The sequence below is a fragment of the Phalacrocorax carbo genome, chromosome 2 (genome assembly GCF_963921805.1).
Source record: "Phalacrocorax carbo chromosome 2, bPhaCar2.1, whole genome shotgun sequence".
In the NCBI taxonomy this organism is placed as follows: Eukaryota; Metazoa; Chordata; class Aves; order Suliformes; family Phalacrocoracidae; genus Phalacrocorax; species Phalacrocorax carbo.
Genome location: NC_087514.1, coordinates 160,302,064 through 160,320,310, shown reverse-complemented (window position 1 = coordinate 160,320,310; position 18,247 = coordinate 160,302,064). Strand labels below are relative to the sequence as shown.

Below are 18,247 nucleotides of genomic sequence, written 5' to 3'. Positions count from 1 at the left end.
AGTTTGCCCATTCCCTTCAGGACTCATAGCCCTCTGGGTTTAACTGGGACAAACCCCTCTTGGACGCACAGCTCCGTATGGTTTAAACATTTTTCTAACCAGTCATTCTAAGATTAACTAAAATAAGCTCCTCTTAAACCAAAGAAGATACCCAACAGCAGAGAGATGCTGTGTATTTTCAAAATTGTATTGAATAAAATGAGTTTCTGTATTTATAGATAGCAGGTTAAGCGAGGCTAGAGCACCAAGTTCATCGTACGGCAGCTATCCCATAACTGCCGATTCATATAAACTTCCACTGCAACACTGGTGCGGTACCTTCTGCGCTGATACCCCCTCTGGCATAACTGACGCACCAGAAACGCACAAAGTTGCTTGTGCTGCTCTGCCTTAAACCTGAAGATATTTTTTAAACATGTTGCACTTCGTAAATAAAAAAATGCATGTTTTAACATACCAGGTAATGGGGCACCTGACAAGTTTAAGTATGTTAGCACAAACAAGACAAGTTGCAATTTAATAATAGCTGGTTAAAATAATGCTAATAAATTACTCTCAGTACTTTTCCCTGCTGTTCATGTGACCCAAGATGCAAGCTAACAGCTATGAAGTCGCGTTAGCTGGCCTTGTTCTTCCTGAGAGCTTTGAACACGGAGCTGCATTTTCTTTCACATGCAAGATGTGAGATTTAGTTCTTTCACTGTAAAAGCACATTAACTGCCAAAAAAATCTTAGTAAGGGCATGTATTGGGTTTGTGTGGCAAGGTTTTGGTAGCGGGGGAGCTACAGGGGTGGCTTCTCTGAGAAGCTACTAGAAGCTTCCCCCGTGTCTGATACCGCCAATGTCAGCCGGCTCCAAGATGGACCCGCTGCTGGCCAAGGCCCATCAGCCTTGGTGGTAGCGCCTGTGGGATAATGTAGTTAAGAAGGTGGGGAAAACTGCAACTGCAGCCGGAGAGAGGAGTGAGAATATGCAAGAGGAACAACCCTGCAGATCCCAAGGTCAGCAAAGGAGGAGGGGAGGAGGTGCTCCAGGCACCGGAGCAGAGATTCCCCTGCAGCCCATAGGGGAACCCCACACCAGAGCAGGTGGATGCCTGAAGGAGGCTGTGAGCCCATGGGAAGCCCACACTGGAGCAGGCTCCTGGCAGGACCTGGGACCCATCAAGAGAGGAGCCCACGCTGGGGCAGGTTTGCTGGCAGGACCTGTGACCCTGTGGGGGACCCATGCTGGAGCAGCCTGTTCCTGAAGGACTGCAGCCCATGGAAGGGACCTGCGCTGGAGCAGTTTGTGAAGAACTGCAGCCTGTGGGAAAGACTCACATTGGAGAAGTCTGTGAAGGACTGTCTCCTGTGGGAGGCACCCCACGCTGGAGCAGGGGAAGAGTGTGAGGAGTCCTCCCCCTGAGAAGGAAGGAGCAGCAGGAACATCTGATGACCTGACCCCAACCCCCATTCCCCATGCCCCTGTGCCACTGGATGAGAGGAGGCAGAGGAAAATGGAGTAAAGTTAAGCCTGGGATGAAGGGAGGAGTGGGGGAAGGTGTTTTTAAGATTTGGTTTTATTTCTCATTATCCTACTCTGATTTGATTGGTAATAAATTAAGCTAATTTCCCCAACTCAAGTCTGTTTTGCCTGTGACAGTAACTGGTGAGTGATCTCTCCCCGTCCTTATCTCACCCAATGAGCCTTGCGTTATACTTTCTCTCCCCTGTCCAGCTAAGGAGGGGGAGCGACTGAGTGGCTTTGGTGGGCCCCTGGCATCCAGCCAGGGTCAACCTACCACAGGACAAAACTAATTTTACTACAGCACAGTCAGACATGGTCCAACACTGGTCACGTTGACTAATTACTATTTTGCCACACAAACTGCCCGTAAGTTGCCCTCAGTAGGATTACACAATGAGCTAAAGGAACAACTCGGGGTAGGGTTTCACGTTCAGCAGCAGTTCTAACTGAAGCTGATCACACCCCTCGCCTCTTATTCCCAGCCTCTGAACTGTCCCAGTTCAGCTGTATGTTGGATCATGTTGTGAAACAAACGAGGGGACTGATCCAGCTACAGGGCAACCCAGCAAGAAGCAGCAGGGCTGGACACTGAAAAAAAGGCAAAGTAATTCTGTCTGCGTCGATTCCCTGCCCTGATTCACACGTCTCCACAAACATGTGTCACCATGATGGCAAGGCAGAAACTGTTTAAGCCAACACTTCTGCCAAGAAAATGTACATGGGAAAAATGGGATCAGTCATCTCTCCTAAGACAGACTTTTTTTTTTTAAGCAACAGAAGCGATAGATGTAATGATTAAGATAAAAACTTATGTCTATACATATGTTGGACTGTTTTCTTCCAAACTCAAACTGATTAACTTAAGGATACAACTCTCTTGAGTTAATCAAGACACGTTTAGTGAAGCATAACTTATCTGTTTATGATAGGCCCTATTTGCAATTTCTAAGTTTTGGAGAATGTTACTTCACAGCAACCAAGAGAATGTCAGAGATAGATACATCACCACTTCCAATATATTCCAGTCTAAATTTCAGGTGCAATACGTATGCGAGTAAGAGACACGGGCTTCGCAATGGAAGTATTATTTGGTTATAATAGCTAGGTCATACATTTGATTTGGTACTTCATTGGTTTTAAAACATACAAAGATGAATATATTAAGAAGCACAAAAAGGTGTTTGTCTTTTTAAAACATTTGTTTCTTCTTAACTTCTGCTAACCTCCTATTTCCATGATCTTCAAGGATTTCTAATAATGTTATAATAGAATCATAAGAACAACTTGAGATTAAGCCGTAAGTATCTAGCTACAAAAAGACAACAAGCAGAAAAGGAAACTCAAATATTTTTCCTCAGCCTGGCAATTCTACTGAAAAGTAAAGGCAATTTACCTTCTAGCACCCTTTTATGCTTCCACGATACAAATCAGGTTTAACCACCCTTTTCTGTGAATACAGTTTCTCTGTTAATTCTACTTTTCACGCCAAAGCATAGATTAAACAGAAGTAGACTGATTTTTTAATTGCTTTTGAAGGGTTTTGGAAATTCTTCATTTCTAACCTCTACTAAAACAGTCTCTGGAGATAGACTTCATTTCTAAAAATGAACAGGAAAAAAAGAAAAAAAAAGTTCCAAAACATTTCCAAAACATATTTTTTCCTCTTCTCTGTGCTCTTCCCTTCTTGTGAGCATGGACCAGATCATATCTGGAACCCAAGATAGGTCAGCAGCACGTCATACAGCCAAGAAACACATTTTGTGCATTAACTACATACCCACATTAACATATAATTATAATTTGATTTAAAGCCATTACACTGAAGATGTCACATCTAACAAGCATGCCATTAGAATTAAATTTGAACAGTAACATAAGGCAGGTAACTGAAATAGCCTTCTACACAGAAAGCATCAAATTCTGTCTATTCTTACAGCTTTGACAGACAAGTTTTGGCAAACATAAGTAAAGAGGCTCAAGGTGTCTTTCTTCCCTGACGTCTTTATGTGCTTCAGCCAAAGGTCACCGTCCCTGCGACAGAGCTGGCAGAACAGGACATTCCAATGCAAAGTCTGCCATTACACTTAATTCACTGTTGAATGTGAATTTGAGGTAGAAACCCTGAAAAACAAGCTGCAGTGGATGTACCCTTTTGCCTCTATGGCTGATGCCTTCCCACAGAGCATCAGCACAGATGTCCCAAGGTAGCTTGAGCTCACAAAGCGTCACCAGATCTTGTCCACTAACACAACGCAAACAGCGATATCAATGGAGAAGCATAGGCTGTATGGGGTTAAAAAACATTTCTGAAAAAAAAAATTGAAATAATAATAAAAAAAAAAGGTCTTTAAATCCAGCATCGCCTCTAGAAATCTCAGATTTCCTTACTCACTTCTTCACTTCCCCAACAGCACTATTTTACCTGGTATTGAAGTAGCATGGCACGTGGTGCTTTCTTATGGAAACACTGCACAACAGACGAGAGTCCATGACCTGTGTCCTTTTTACAGTACTACTAAATGCTGGTACAGGTAAACTCTGTTGTGTAACTGAAATGATAATGTAGTACTGCTTACCAGAACGTGAACTAAAGGGCTGAGCAAATGAATTCAGAAATATAGATTCACCAATATAGGTGAATAGACCACAAGTTGAAAAGAAGATGCAAGAAGAGAAGAGGTAGAAAACAGGCAATACCTAAAACATTCACGGGCCAGCAGAAAATGACTCATTGCTAATGACATGCGTTGTCAGCTGCTAGCACAGGCAGGACAAACTGTTTTCAACAGTGCATGATGGAAATCCAATGAGAATACAAATTCTGACTTATTTTCTTTAAAGTAATCAAAATATCCATGCCCTTTTCTACTAGATAAACTTTCAAAAATACCCTTTAGGAAAAAAAACCTGGAATGCCAGGTGACACCATTTCTAAAAAAAAAAACCAAAACCAAACCAAACCAAAGCAAGGAAGTAATAATTTATTTATGTGGAATCACATAGATTAATAGATAAAGCAAGTATCAGGTGGCAGACGGAATAAGAAGCACAGACAATGAAACAAAGAGATTAAGTAAACTATTTTGTTTCAAGAAATAATACAGGAAAGCACCTTCTACAAAATAAAGGTTATTACATATAATTCACTGTGTAAAAGCAATGGGTACAACACAAATAATGGACATGAGCATCAGAAAGGGTGCTCATAGAACAGGATCACAGAATAACTCAGGTTGGAAAGGACCTAGAAGGTTAGCTAGCCCAGCCTCCTGCTGAAAGCAGGAGTCAAACAGAGTCAGTTCCCCACATGGTTTGCAAATATTTTTGAAGTCAATTCATTGGTTACAGAGCTGTGTAATTACACATGGTGCTGAAATCTGATGGTGGGACCCTATCTGATAAAATTTACACCCCAAACAAACCAAGTACAGACACCAGAGATCGGGGCATAAAGGTGATATTCAGACAGCCTAAAATCAAACCTCAAGCTCTTCATCTAGTATTTCCTATTAGATGGCTCTAAGGAACTCCCTGCTCAGACCTTAGTCCTGCTGAATTGCATTTTAGAAATATCTAGTTCTCCCCTCTGACTAAGCATAAAGACTTCAGCAGAATTTGAGTACACTTTCTCCTATTCATTAGTAAACTCCTTTAAAGTACTAAAATAAATATCATTATTCTTTTAAAGCTTTGAAAGAAAACAATTCAGATAGAAACTAGACCATCACAATGCTGCTGAAAAAGAAACTTGGGTGGCATGACTACAGGAGCTAGAATTCAGTCTCTGCCTTGTCCCCAAGGCCCATTACTAATAGCTGTTACGGAATATGCTCCCACAACATGAGACGTGGTCACATCCATGCAGCTGTATATTCCCCAGGTTCATACTGAGGGCTGCATATTGGAGGACAAAAAAACCAAAACCAAAAACCAAACAGAAAAACTCAACAACTTGATCTAAGAACATTTACAGCCTTTAGATAAAAGCCAGCTAACAAACGTTTATCACAATACTTTCCCAAATTCTAGTCAAACAAGGAAAACTGTGCACCTTAGAAGATACAGGATAGCTGAGAGCCGAAGCTTCAACTCAACAAGTTCATACATGTCCAAGACAGTTATGACTTCTCTTTTCTGAAGCGTGAGCATTAACTAAGTATAGAAAAGAAACTCTCATTGGTCTAAAAAAGCCTTTAAAACAACACGGTCAAGCTAGCAATTTAAAACCAGGTTCTTTTTGCCTCTTAGGACAGCCTAAAGGAAGTACAATGAAAAAAGACACGTTAATGGAAAAAAAAAAGTAAACTGAAAATATTCTTAAAGCACTATTTATTTACATTAAGTAATCAGTAATTTAAACCCCCACTGACAGTGTCTGGTTAATGAGCCTCGAGATCAAGATCTTCTGCTTGTCCATAAAGTAGGTATACAATCAACAGTACTTTCTCTGTTCTGTTCCACCAGTGCATCCTTATCTGAGAAGACCACATGTAGAGCACACAAAATACGTGAGTCAGTTTACCAAGGTTTTGTATTTATTCTTTACCAACAAACACATTCGAAACAGAAATGATGGTATCTCCAAGCTGTACACAGCACACAACAGGACAAAGAATACTCTCCCATTCCATTACAAAAAGAGGCAACTGAATAGCCAGCCGTGACCCAACCCTTACTGCTACATGAAAGACCTTAGGGAAATAATTTCTTTAAATAATCTTCCTTACAGATCATTTATTTCCTGAGTTACCCCCCCATTTCTGGGCCCAGTTCTCTCCTGAAGGGTTTCTGGAAGACACAGGCAGAAAAATAAATTAGAATTCCCGCTGAATCTGTTTTGCACTTTCCTTTGTATAAATCTCTACCAGGATGCCTGATGCAAGGTTAATTATGCAAAACATGAATGAGGAAAAATTGTGTGTCAGAAGACTGAAGTAGCACTGAAAGCCAGCGTTTCCCGGAGCCTTATGGCTTGTTCATCCCATCGACTCTGCTCCCTCTAGAGCAATTCTGCTGTGAGCTGTTCTTCCTAAACTTACATCCCTATGGGTTAGAGAACATTAACTGTGGCACAGTGTTTGCCCAGGAGGCTGAAAGGAAAACTGATGAGAATTCTATCAGTTTCATTGAATTCCTCCTTTTTTTAAAAAAAAAAAAAAAAAAGAAAGAAAAAAAACAAGCACCAGTTGTAGTTATACCAGTAAATTAAACATAGTTGGTGATGTTGGCCTTGAGGCCGACTAGCACAGAACACATCCTACATCCATGCTATCTAATTCTCAAACTCCCAAACAAAGCAGCCATGCGTAAACTATGCTGGGAACAGCACACAGCCTACACAAACCCTTGGGCCGGCCTTGAGAACCATTTGGAAGAGTGCTGGCAGGCCCAGGTCGAAACTGTACAAGCAACCACTGCAATAATCTGACAACAGGGATGATGGTGGCCAGTGACCCCAAATGTTCCCTGATGGTTTTTTTTTTTTATGAGTGCAGACATGGCCACTGTGAAGAAGCCGAGTGCTTCGGGTGCCAAAACACTATTGCTAGCTACAACCAGGCCACTAATCAATACAAAACACAAGCACAGCCATGAATTAGCCCAATCTGTAAATGATGAAATTCAAGGAAATTGAAATGAGCTGTTCTCTTTATTTTGAATTTTATTTCAAAATTCCCTTTTCCAAGTCTTTCTCCACAATGAAAACCATCTGGCCCATTTCTAAGTGAAGTTCTAGCCTTGTGCAGTTCAATGGTCCATGGTAAGAAAAAAATACTATACTCGCTTTTTTTACAAGGGGGGAGGGGGGAAACCAAGGAGAAGGAAAAAAGTTGGAGTAGAAACAAAAACATAAGCAACAGAGAATGGGAACTAGGGAATAAGGAAGGGGAAAGGCCAGGAGAGAAAAACTTCCGCTGACCAAATAAGAGGAAGATGGTAAGCCTTTTGAAGCAACTAACAGAAGCTTTCAGAGCACGTATCTTTAGAGTAAGAAGAGGCCTTCATCATCCAGACGTCTAATAGAAAACCAAAACAACAGAACAAACAGCCCAACATGTTTGTGAAAACGTTGAGGACAACTGTTTCACAAAGTTGAGGGTGCCAGAAGAGCAGTTACTTCACACTTCACTCTATTAGGGCAGGCTCCATTTTAAACATCTCAATGTGTACAGTGATTTGGCTGGAAGTGGTAACGAGAAGCACTCACTGTGCCAAGGAAGGGGAAAAAATGAGAGTGGTAGAAAAATGAGAACAAATTTTTATCTTCTATTAACTGAAATAAGAAAAGCAAATTTCAACAAATTCTTTGAACTTGTTGCTAGAATCTCTTGAGAATGCAATTTAAAGGAAGACCAGCAGTTATCATACTGGAATACACACCATGGCAAAGTATTCCAATGCAGGGGAGAGATAGGAAGTGTAGTATGAACAATATGGGCAGCATCAAAAGCAGCCAGTAATAAGGGTCTGAAACTAGAAAGAATCATATTAGGAATGGAAACAAGGGCATTTTAGTGAATATAAAGGAACAGCATAAACTGTCAGGGATAAAAATCAGAAGATATAAAAGCACAGCATGCATTATTACCACTGTGCAATATGAAAGGCAAACAAAGTTTCAGAAATATTTTAGAAGTAAGAATAAAAACACAGAAGTCAGTATATAACAATGTTAAGGAAGAACAAATGGATAACAAAACAGAATCAAATGCCGTTCCCTGTATTTCAGCCATCGTAAAACAGATTTATTGTAGCTAATACTAAAAACTGATTTTGTTATTAGGCTAAATAATCAGGGAAATTCAAGCCAGCAGGACTGGAAGAAATTCACACTATATTTCAGAAACAAACACAAGTAATCTCTAAACTATGAGTGATCATGTTCCATAATACAGCCCTGGTGAAATTGCCGTAAGACAGGTCAGCAACAATGAACTAGAGCGCTCAAAGGGTATTTATTTGCAAATTATTTTCAGTCAAGGTGAGAGAGCATTGCAAGAAAGTTCCTTCCTCCAGGACCTGCATGAGGAAATTCACACACATAGAAGAGTTGCATACGACACACAGCTGAGGCAGGGGCTATGAACATTTTAGAAGACAGGATCTTAATAAAAATAATTCTGATAAATTGAGAAGTGGTTCATATCAACCAAGTGAAATTTAATAAAGACTAGCAAACTTTCAAAGGGTAAATCGGGTAAGTCAACATTATGTTGCTACAGAGGTTAACCTTGTTCAGTGCAGAACAAAGGAGACAACCTCCTAATAAATAAAAGTTTATTATAAAAATTGTTCTCCATTTCAGCTGTGGAATCTTAACTGTGAGTAATACAAGTCATAACTGGCTTAATCAGCAGTAAAGCATATTTATTTTATACTTTAGAAAATTAGTTACTGAAACCAATTGCCTAGAGATGCAGTAGATTTGCATTCACCAAATACTTTAAAACCAAACTGGAGAAACATTTGTCAGAAATGGTACAGATACACCACACAGAAGGATGAGCAAGATCACCCTGAAGTCTTTTTTGGCCATACAGTTCCATTCGTCTGTAGTGATACAGCAAAAGTAAACATTCATTTCATTCAAAAGAATTTCATTGTGCTTTTGAACTCCACACTTTAGGAAAAAAAAAAATTCACAATCTGTATTCATGAAACGTCTTACCAATAAATCGCCCAAATTTTAATAAGCATAGCTTCCCCCTTTATTAACACCAATACGGAGCCATTCTATCATGTTGCGTTGAGAAAACCTTCACGAAGAACACCGCAGACAGTCTTCACTGCCAGGCAAAGACAGGAGGGTACACACCGTTATCGGAATAGCCCAGGCTCCATGAACCCTGGGATGTTCCAGAAGTCCTTCTGGATTAGTGAAGGCTTCCAGACGGTACTCTACAACAGTCGCACAAGCTGCCGGTAAACACTTTGCAGCAGAGACTGCACATTTGGATCTCATCTTCACTACCAAAAATTCCTTTTATCTTACTGTGCCATACAAGCTCCAAGGTATATAAAAATATAATAGGCAAAATAAAAAACTGGTACATTTTCCTAAAGCCGATTTTTTTCTGAGAGCCTAAATAAAACTAGTTTTGGCAAGAATTTTTTGTCAGTAATGATGCAGCAAAAGAGAAAAAAAGGCCTCTTTTTTTTCTCCCCCGCCCAAAGCCAGAAGTCTGGGGGGGAACAGCCTAGTTTGACCTGGTTTCCAGCAGTTTCTTCAAGAAAAGCAAGCAGCAAGTTGATAAATGCAGCACTGAAAATTAGTAATTATAGATTTATATTGGAATGGCTGGCAATAGGTTTTCGTGCATGTGTAATTTAATAAAAATACTTCCAAATATGTGAAAGGGAAGAATATTCTGAAAGAACCAAAATCTAGTGTTATTTTAACACCTACATATTGATATACTTGTAGGAAGGAGCTTTCAGAATCCCAGAAACTACTGTTAACATAAACCATTTTATTATACTTTTATATTAGGGTACCTTGAATATTAATTTAATGATGATTCTGAGGATTAGAGTGAGAACCAAAGTTCCTTATTTATTCAATGCCAACATTTGGGGCAAGAATCAGTTAGATGAGAACAGCTCGTCTGTCTATACGCTGTGAGGAACCCTCTAAAAAGCATCTTTGGGGTTTTTTTTGACAATCAACCAGCATATATAACATGACTGTAGGCTATAAAAACCTCTCACAGTCTCCTGTAACAACTCCTATATTGAAGAAGTCAAAGGAGTCAGCCTGAAAACCAAACACCCTCAGATTTCACACAGCCAAGGCTGTAGCTTCGCAGATACTACTTTAAGCTGGCAGTGTTACCAAAAGCTGTAGCTCTGCCGCTCTGCCTCTCTGCAGCCTGGCTACTTGCTCTGGCCTCCTCCCTCATGCTATCACAAACACGTTTCTTTGCCAGGTTAGTTTTAACCCAGATCAATTTCCCAATGCAGTTCACCACATGGCTACACAAATGCCTGGGTCAGCACAAGGGAGAGAAACAGCTGGTAGCGGAGGGAGGGCAGCACTGCTGCTCCTTTTTGCTGCCAGAACCAGCTTAAGATTTATGGTGTTGGGGGAAAATAACCACCTGATGCACTCTATACACTCACTGCCTATGTTCCTTTAAGTAGTAAGTATTCTAGATTTTAAGGGCTTTTTCCTACTTCATCTTATTTTCTTTCGGAAGAATTAAAACACCAATGCTACTAGAACTCCTCACTGAACGTAGTTCTGAAGCAAGTGCTCAAACTTACTTTGATTACCCCATGACTATGGCACCAGGAATGGCATGAATGGGAATGTTTAGTGCATCCTGCTAGTAAAAAGCAGTAAAAAAAGACGACAAAAAAATGCAGAATTCCATACAAGATACTAGAAAACAGCACTTGCTCCAGTAAAATCTTGCTTATCCATATTTATCCAAACCATATGAATCATGCAGATTACATGAATTGATAATCAAATACATTAAACATACAAAGGAGAAAAGCATTCAATATTTTTTGAAATTGTCAGTTGCTTAATTGTTTACCATTTCAAAACATTTTAGTGTACCTGTGTCAACACTTTAAAAAGTTAAATCCACAGCATCAGCGTATAGTAACGTAAAGGAACAATCATTAGCGGTGGAAAAGGAAATTCTATTTTCCCTAGTTATACATCACCCTGCTGCCCCTCCAGCATTGTTGTGGGATAGCTGGGCCAAGGAGGGAAAAAAACCCAACTCCGCCTGAGAAAGGCAAAGCTTACCTATTCTCAGGAAGCCAACTGCCTTGGAAAACCATCTCTCAACTCCAATTACAACAAAGAATAGAAATGTCCATTTCCAATTACTTATCTTATGAAAGAACAATGACAAGAAGTTAGTAGGAGTTGAACATGCTAACAAGAAAGGAAAAAAATAAAAAAGAATATCCACAAGTAAAGCCAAGAAAATTGAAGTGGTTTATTGTTTTAAGCTGGGAAAAGTCTCCTGTGTCACTGAATGTAGGATGAAAAGATATCTGGTGTGTAGACGGCTCAGGGAGTAGAAACCAAGAGACTGGGTTCTTATTCCTAGTTCTACAAAGACATGCCTTATGGCAATATACCTAACATGTTGAGATTTCGCAGACTGTCATCGTACGTGGTCTGTCATGCTGCTGGCTGATAGCTCTTGGAGGCCCTCTCAGGACAAGTGCTACAGAAGTTGAATACATCACCAAATACAAACATTAACAAACTAACAACTGCAATGTCAAAAAAAAAACCACTCTCTACAAATGCTTCATTTGCAAGTGCATTCTGTGTCAAATTGTGAAAACCGTAGGCTAAGGATATAGGAAAATATCTCTGTCCAACATCAAGGCTAATCTCAGTCACCCTTAAGACACAAGCAAAGGCACCACTTCACATTAATCAATATTGTAACAACCCTGGTAACATGGGAAAACAGTTCTGGAAAACCCACGACATGTAACAGCTTTCATGGTCATCCACCACGAAAGTCCCGTCAAGAACTGAAAATCAACAGATTAATACAGAGATAATTTAGCGGAGATCATTTACCTCTTGAGCAAAATCATGTTGTGAGCAGTTTAAGCCAGGCTCCTATGCAAGGACTATGTAAGACAGTTGGGGCATTGCTTGGTAACATGAACGTGGTGAAGTAATGCAGCATGGGCTGCTGAAGAAAACGGCACAGAGTTCCCATGGGACGCTGGTGCACCCAGCCCTGTCCTGCTCCACAACAGACTAGAAGGCCTTCAGAGAGCCAACGTCATGGCCTGGTTATGCCTCATCTCTTCACACTGGGTGATCGAGCATGTACCTTCTGGTTTTTGGCCAGATGTTTTGATACGTGGCTTGTACAGGCAGAAGTAGAGGCCACTGTTTGCTCTAATACCTTAACCCTTACCCATGCAACGGTTGTGCAAAGAATCAGAGAATCATTAATGTTGGAAAAGACCTCTAAGATCATCAAGTCCAACCACCATTGAAAGACTTCCATCTTGCCAGGTAGCAATGATTTTCCCTAACTGTGAACATGTATTTAAAAATGTTTTTATTGTATAAGATGATATAAATTTTACTTTTGTAAATGTTAGATTTTGAAGCAATAAAAGGGCAGGCACGTGAAGATACAAGTAAGTATCACACAGAAGGTGTGCAATGAACTACAGAAACACAGCTGAGCTATGAAGAGAATCCATCCAACACGTTATGGTTCTTTTGAAATGAGTGCAGGTATCTTTAAATATTGGCCTACCCTAATGCAAATAAAGCTGAAGTAACGATAAAAATTCTTAAATAATAATTTCCTGGCAAAAATGCTGTGCTTACTTGTCCTCAAAACCATCTGCATGTGTAAAACCTACGGCCAGTGAAAACCTCCTGTGGCTTACGTTGGCCGAAGCAATGAAAAACTAGGATGAAAATTAAAACATAAAGTAATTAAACACACACACAGTTTTCCACAAACTTTGTGCTTTTTGAAATTATCCTATGCTGTTTTAAACTACACACATTTGCAAAGACAATTTGTAACATACATCAGTCTGATGCATGCTGAAAATAAAATGTAAAATGGGCTTAGATACTGACTTACAAAGTAACTGTTATCATGATCACAAGCAAGGAGACTTTTGCTACTAAATTTTCGCTAAGAAGATACATCTGTTTGTGCTGTTTATAACCTGTACAGATTAAGAAAGCTCTAGTACTTAAAATAGATTACAAAAATGTTTACTGCACCTGTACAACACTATTCTGATACATTTTCATGAGTAACCAGATGTTCATACAATGACAGTATAGTTCAAACAGAACCAATACTCTTCCCCTGCAACTTCTTTTTGATCACATTCCTACCCTTCAGGTCCATTGCCTGGAAGCTGAGGTATAATCTGATCGCAGGAGTGAAATTTCCAAGATTTCCAGCCATACGATGAGATCGCCCCTCATTTCCATTTTTCCTATACAACACCAGCAAGACTTTTTTAACGATGCACCTCAAAGTTTCTTTCTCCTACATCACTTCGTATCTTCAGCAATGCAACTTTATTACTTTTTTTTGGCTTTTATAAGTACAATCTCTCCACCTTTTAAATTCCTTTGAAAGGCGATACTACAAAAATATTTTCCTCTTTCACTGCTTTGATTATAGCTCTGCGTGTCCTTCCTTCTTCCTGATGAACCATATCATGAACAACCTACTTGCTCTCAACTTCAAGGCTCTGCACAGCCTATTCTAGCTCTACCTCTTAAATTTGAACCGCTGCTCTATACAGATACCCAGTTGTCAAAACGTGAGGAAGAAAATACGAGTGTTTGTCTAGCACTTCAGGCAGGAAACAGGCTCTCTGTGAAAATCCTCAGGGTGACAATGCTACCCTCCTTTAAATACATCCTCCAAGTTTGATGCCTATGAATCATTCACCAATGCTGAGATAGCTGGGGTACTTGAACTTCTGTGTGTTCTTTTGCTCATAGCATTCTCACAGCTCCCTTGTGCTTTCCCAATACATTTCTCTACGTTCACATGCTGTCTTATCTTTACATTTAAATTAAGAAATTGTTTGCGCAGAAGCAATCTTTGCTTATGCATTTGTACTGTATGTAGTATAATGGTGCCCTGGCCTCTAGGCACAATTACAACACAAATAATCAAAATGAACTGTTCACCTAAGATTAAGTCTCCTGACAGTGCTATTCATGAAGCTATATCCTTCAAACGATGATAAAAAGCTGTTCTAGCACCACGCTCTGCTATCAGTAACTCCCCAGGTACTGGCGCCAGTGATTCCCTATAGGAAGGGAATTCATCACCTATAGGAAACCTATACATGCTCCCTATACATACCTGTGTCCACGCGACCACCGGAATTTTTACTGAGAAACAGGTAAAACACAGGCTGACAGAGGCTTGTGCAGAGCTGTCCTACTGAGGAACCCTGTGCTCCCTTAAAATAAGCCTACTTCTGGGAAGAGTTGAGAATCCCCGGCATCTCACAGAAGCAGATTCAAGGCAGTTTTCCATCTGTCTGCTTAAACTCATCAAATTTTCTTAAAAACATGGCCTTCAGGAAGGTAAAATACCAACCTAAAGCATTCTCCAATATGGCATTGTTCTTTAATGGAGGCATCCACAGCTGAGGAATTATTCTATTTTGGCTTTGCTGGTTTAATGCAGGGCTCTTTGTTTTATCATTACTTAGGCTGCACTTAGACTGAACATTCAGTGGAACATTTCCTATAATGGGATAAAGCGGTTGAACAATTTGACTGGCTAATAGTGATTTAGACATGTGATTACAGTACAGAAAATGGTCTGACATATGCTCTTTTATCTGGTTTACATGAGGCACATTAATCCAACTGGAAAGCGCAGAAGTGAAAAGGAACACAGTCACAAGAAAAAAATAGAAAAAAATATTTTTACTTATTTCTGCATTTGCTTAGCTACTTGTTATCAGCATTTTGTAAATAGTAAAACTTACAAAATAAAACTGTTTTCTCTCCAAAGTAGATGCAACCAAAAAAGAATAGTCTATACCTACCCTGTGAAAGTTAGAAAATAACTATTTTTGGTAAAATCCTAGTTTTAGAAGCATTTATGACCTATGTCATAACACCTTCACCAACATTACAGGTTTTCCATGAAGATGCAGAAGAACACTTAGCACCCCCACACCAGACAGGAACAATCACAGAGTGAAGAAAGAAAGTATTGATTCATTTTCATTTTTGTCTCAGCTAATTTCATTTCCAACTCTTACATAAATGCTTATAGTCATGTCGGCCTAAGTACATATTTTTAACAGGAAAATTTAATTTCCTACTAAAACTGGTCAAGAATATATTCTCATAACACCAAAAACTTAACTGAAAAAAAAAATTACCTCTTTAGCACCCACTTTTTATCAAGAGCATGTGCACAACCTCACATCGGCCCACAAGATATGTCAATTTTCACAAATAACAGCATTTTCCTTTTTGTGAAGACTGGTACATTTCAGTTGTATTTGCATTTTTCCTTCCTAAAACTTCTTTTAAAATAAAATATTCAAAGGTTTCCTATGGGAGGTTTGGTTTCTATATGAAGAAATAAACCCGAAGTATGTAAAACGAAGCGTAAAGGAGATGAACATAAGAACTTTACTGCATGTATGTTTGTAAATAGCAAAACTTACAAAATAAAGCTATTTTCTCCCCAAAATGGATGCAACTAAAGAAGAATAGTCTATACCTATAGTCTATACCTACTCTGTGAAAGTTAGAAAATAACTATTTTCGGTAAAATCCTAGTTTTACCAGCATTTATGACAAACTACTCTCATCTATCGCTATATGAAAATCTATATCAAGTGAATACCTATGACAATTAAAAGATGGAGCCACAAACAATGCCTCTCCACCGAAACCAGGGGGTCAACATTGAAATCTTTGAAGGGAAACTTTCATCAATGACGACAACAACAACAAAAATATCCAGATATCCCAAACTAATGATAGTTCTGTCCTTGGATATTTATGTAACATGTATATGTAAAGCCAAATTTTAATAGAGGAAAGCATAGTTTTTGCGTGCGTTTAGGTCCAGCCCAGCAGAATCCCTCGCTAATGTTTTGGACTTCCACTGTGACATCATGGCTGGACTCGAAGATTTTAAAGGTCTTTCCCGACCGAAATGATTCTGACTGAGAGGCCGAGGGTGAGGTCTGGGGCGGGCGCTCGGCGAAGCGCCGGCAGCTCACCTGCTTAAACGTACTCAAGGGGCGTCAAACCGAAATCGTCCCTTCAAAACAATGGGAAACAAACTCTGAAACGCCGAGGCTCCAACAGACGCTACAGCGCAGAGGCTATTTTGCTAACGATCGTTAACGTTTCTTCCCAAAACGAGCTCGCCCAGCTTTGCCCTATTACCGCTGCCATCAGGTATGTCATGGCAAGATCCATCCCTCTCAAAAATAACCCGCGGGGAGCGCAGCCAGCCCCGCAGCGGCACTTCCAGGGAAGAAGCTGCCACCAGGCCTCGCCGAGCGCAGCCGGGCTCGGCACCTCACGCCCGTCAGCGGCAGAGCGGCCATACGCGCCGCTCTGCCCGGGTCTCGGCGGGGAGGCGCTCCGTGGCGCGGCGGGCTCCCCGCAGCCGCCCTGCGGGACCCTGTGCGCGCCCGCCCGCGGCTGAGGGGAGGAGAGGAGCGGTCCCCTCAGGAGCGGCTCCCGGGGGACGCGGGGGGCAGCGGCGCGGCGCGGCCGTTGGGGCTGACGAACGCCCGCGCCCCCGGCGGGGCGAGGCGGCGGTGAAGGGAAATCTGCCAGAGCGGAGGAAGAGGCACCCCCCCACACCCCACCCCCCCGCCGTTGTGTTTGTTGTGCTTCGCCACCGTCCCGCCGGCGCGTCCCTCGGTGAGAGGCTGCCGCCTGACAGCTCCCCCAGCGCCGCCAGCCTCTCCCCGCCTCCGAGCACACGGCGGGGTTGGCGGCGAACAAACTCCTGCCTCAACTTTGCGTGTGCGCGTCCGCACCCGCGCGTGTGTGTGGGGTGTGTGTCGGGGGCGGGGGGGGGGGGTGGCGGGGTTTCTCCTCGCCACCCCGCCGAGAACCATCTTTTCTTTCCCAAAAAGAGGAGGGGGGATAAAAAGGGAAAGCGCCGAGGAACTACCGCCGAGCGCAGGGAGTAGCCAAACGACGCTGAAAGCAGCCGAGCGTCCTGGAGGAGAGACCCAAAAAGGAGAAGGGGGAAGGTGCAAAGGCAAGGAAAAAAGGAGGAAGAGAGTGAAGGGGGAAGAGCTAAAGAAGAAACTCCAAAGAAGGAGGAGAAGAAAGGGATAGGGACGGTGAAAGAAAAGTGGAAAAGGGAGAGCAGGCGGAGGAAGACAAAGGTGAAAAAGGAGGAGGGGAAAGTGCAAAGGGGAGAGGAGGAGAAGAAAGAAGGGCCCTTCTCAAAATGGCATTAGGCAGGAGGGAGGGGGCGACGAGCAGCGAGTCTCCTCTGACAGCTCTGCCTGCGCCCGGCCGCCTGCCCCCTGCCCCTCTCTGTCTCGCACACACAAACGCTGAACTTACTTCTTTCTGGCTCTCTGGAAAGGGGAAGCGCCATCTTTGCGAGGCCGGCCCCTAGGTCTTTTGTCTGTGGCTGCTGCTGCTGCTGCTGGGGGGGGAGCTCCAGGCTCGGGGGGCTGCTGCTGCTGCTGAGGCGGCTCCACCACCGCCACCACCAGACTCTTGTCCTCCGTTGACATCCTAGTCAGCAGGACGAGAGAGACACATGGATGATGATGATGAGGATGAAGATGAGGATGGTGATGGGGATCCCGATGCTCCTCCTGCTCCCGCGGCTCCTCTCCTCCTCACCTCCGCCTCCTCCACCTCCGCCTCGCATTGCTGGCCTCAGCCGCCGCCGACCAGCACAGGTAGCAGGGGGACCAGCATGGGGAGAGCAGGAGGAGGAGGGGAAGGGGTGGGGGGGGGGGGGGGGCGAAGAGAAAAGAGCGCAGAGGAAGGAAGGGTCTCACACACAATAACACCCCCTCCCCGGCTCGGCGGGGTCTGTCGGGGCTGGGGGAGGTGGCGGGCGAGGTGAAGAGAGCGAGCGAGAGGCGGCTGATCCCACCGCTGGGCGCCCCCCCCGCTCAGAGGCCCCGGGAGCTGGCGGCGGCTCCGGCTCCTGCGCTGCCCGGCTGCGGCGGCCGCCGCTTCATTGTACACTGGCCCTGCGCCCTCCCCCCGCGCAGAGCCCCCGG

At 42.5% G+C, this 18,247-nt stretch overlaps 1 protein-coding gene across 19 annotated transcripts in view; it reads right to left on the bottom strand.

Annotated features, from left to right (window-relative positions):
* The window catches only part of KMT2C (lysine methyltransferase 2C), a 200,890-nt gene extending 182,893 nt beyond the window's left edge, over nt 1–17,997 (bottom strand). For 18 of the 19 annotated variants that reach the window (XM_064445052.1, XM_064445047.1, XM_064445054.1 and 15 more), the window contains exon 1: nt 17,571–17,746. In XM_064445052.1, the coding sequence (XP_064301122.1) occupies nt 17,571–17,746 (176 nt within the window). Of the gene's footprint in view, nt 1–17,570; nt 17,748–17,858 lie in introns of those variants that run through there. The other variant, XM_064445046.1, reaches the window with a different exon arrangement.
* Between the last annotated feature and the right edge of the window lie 250 nt (nt 17,998–18,247).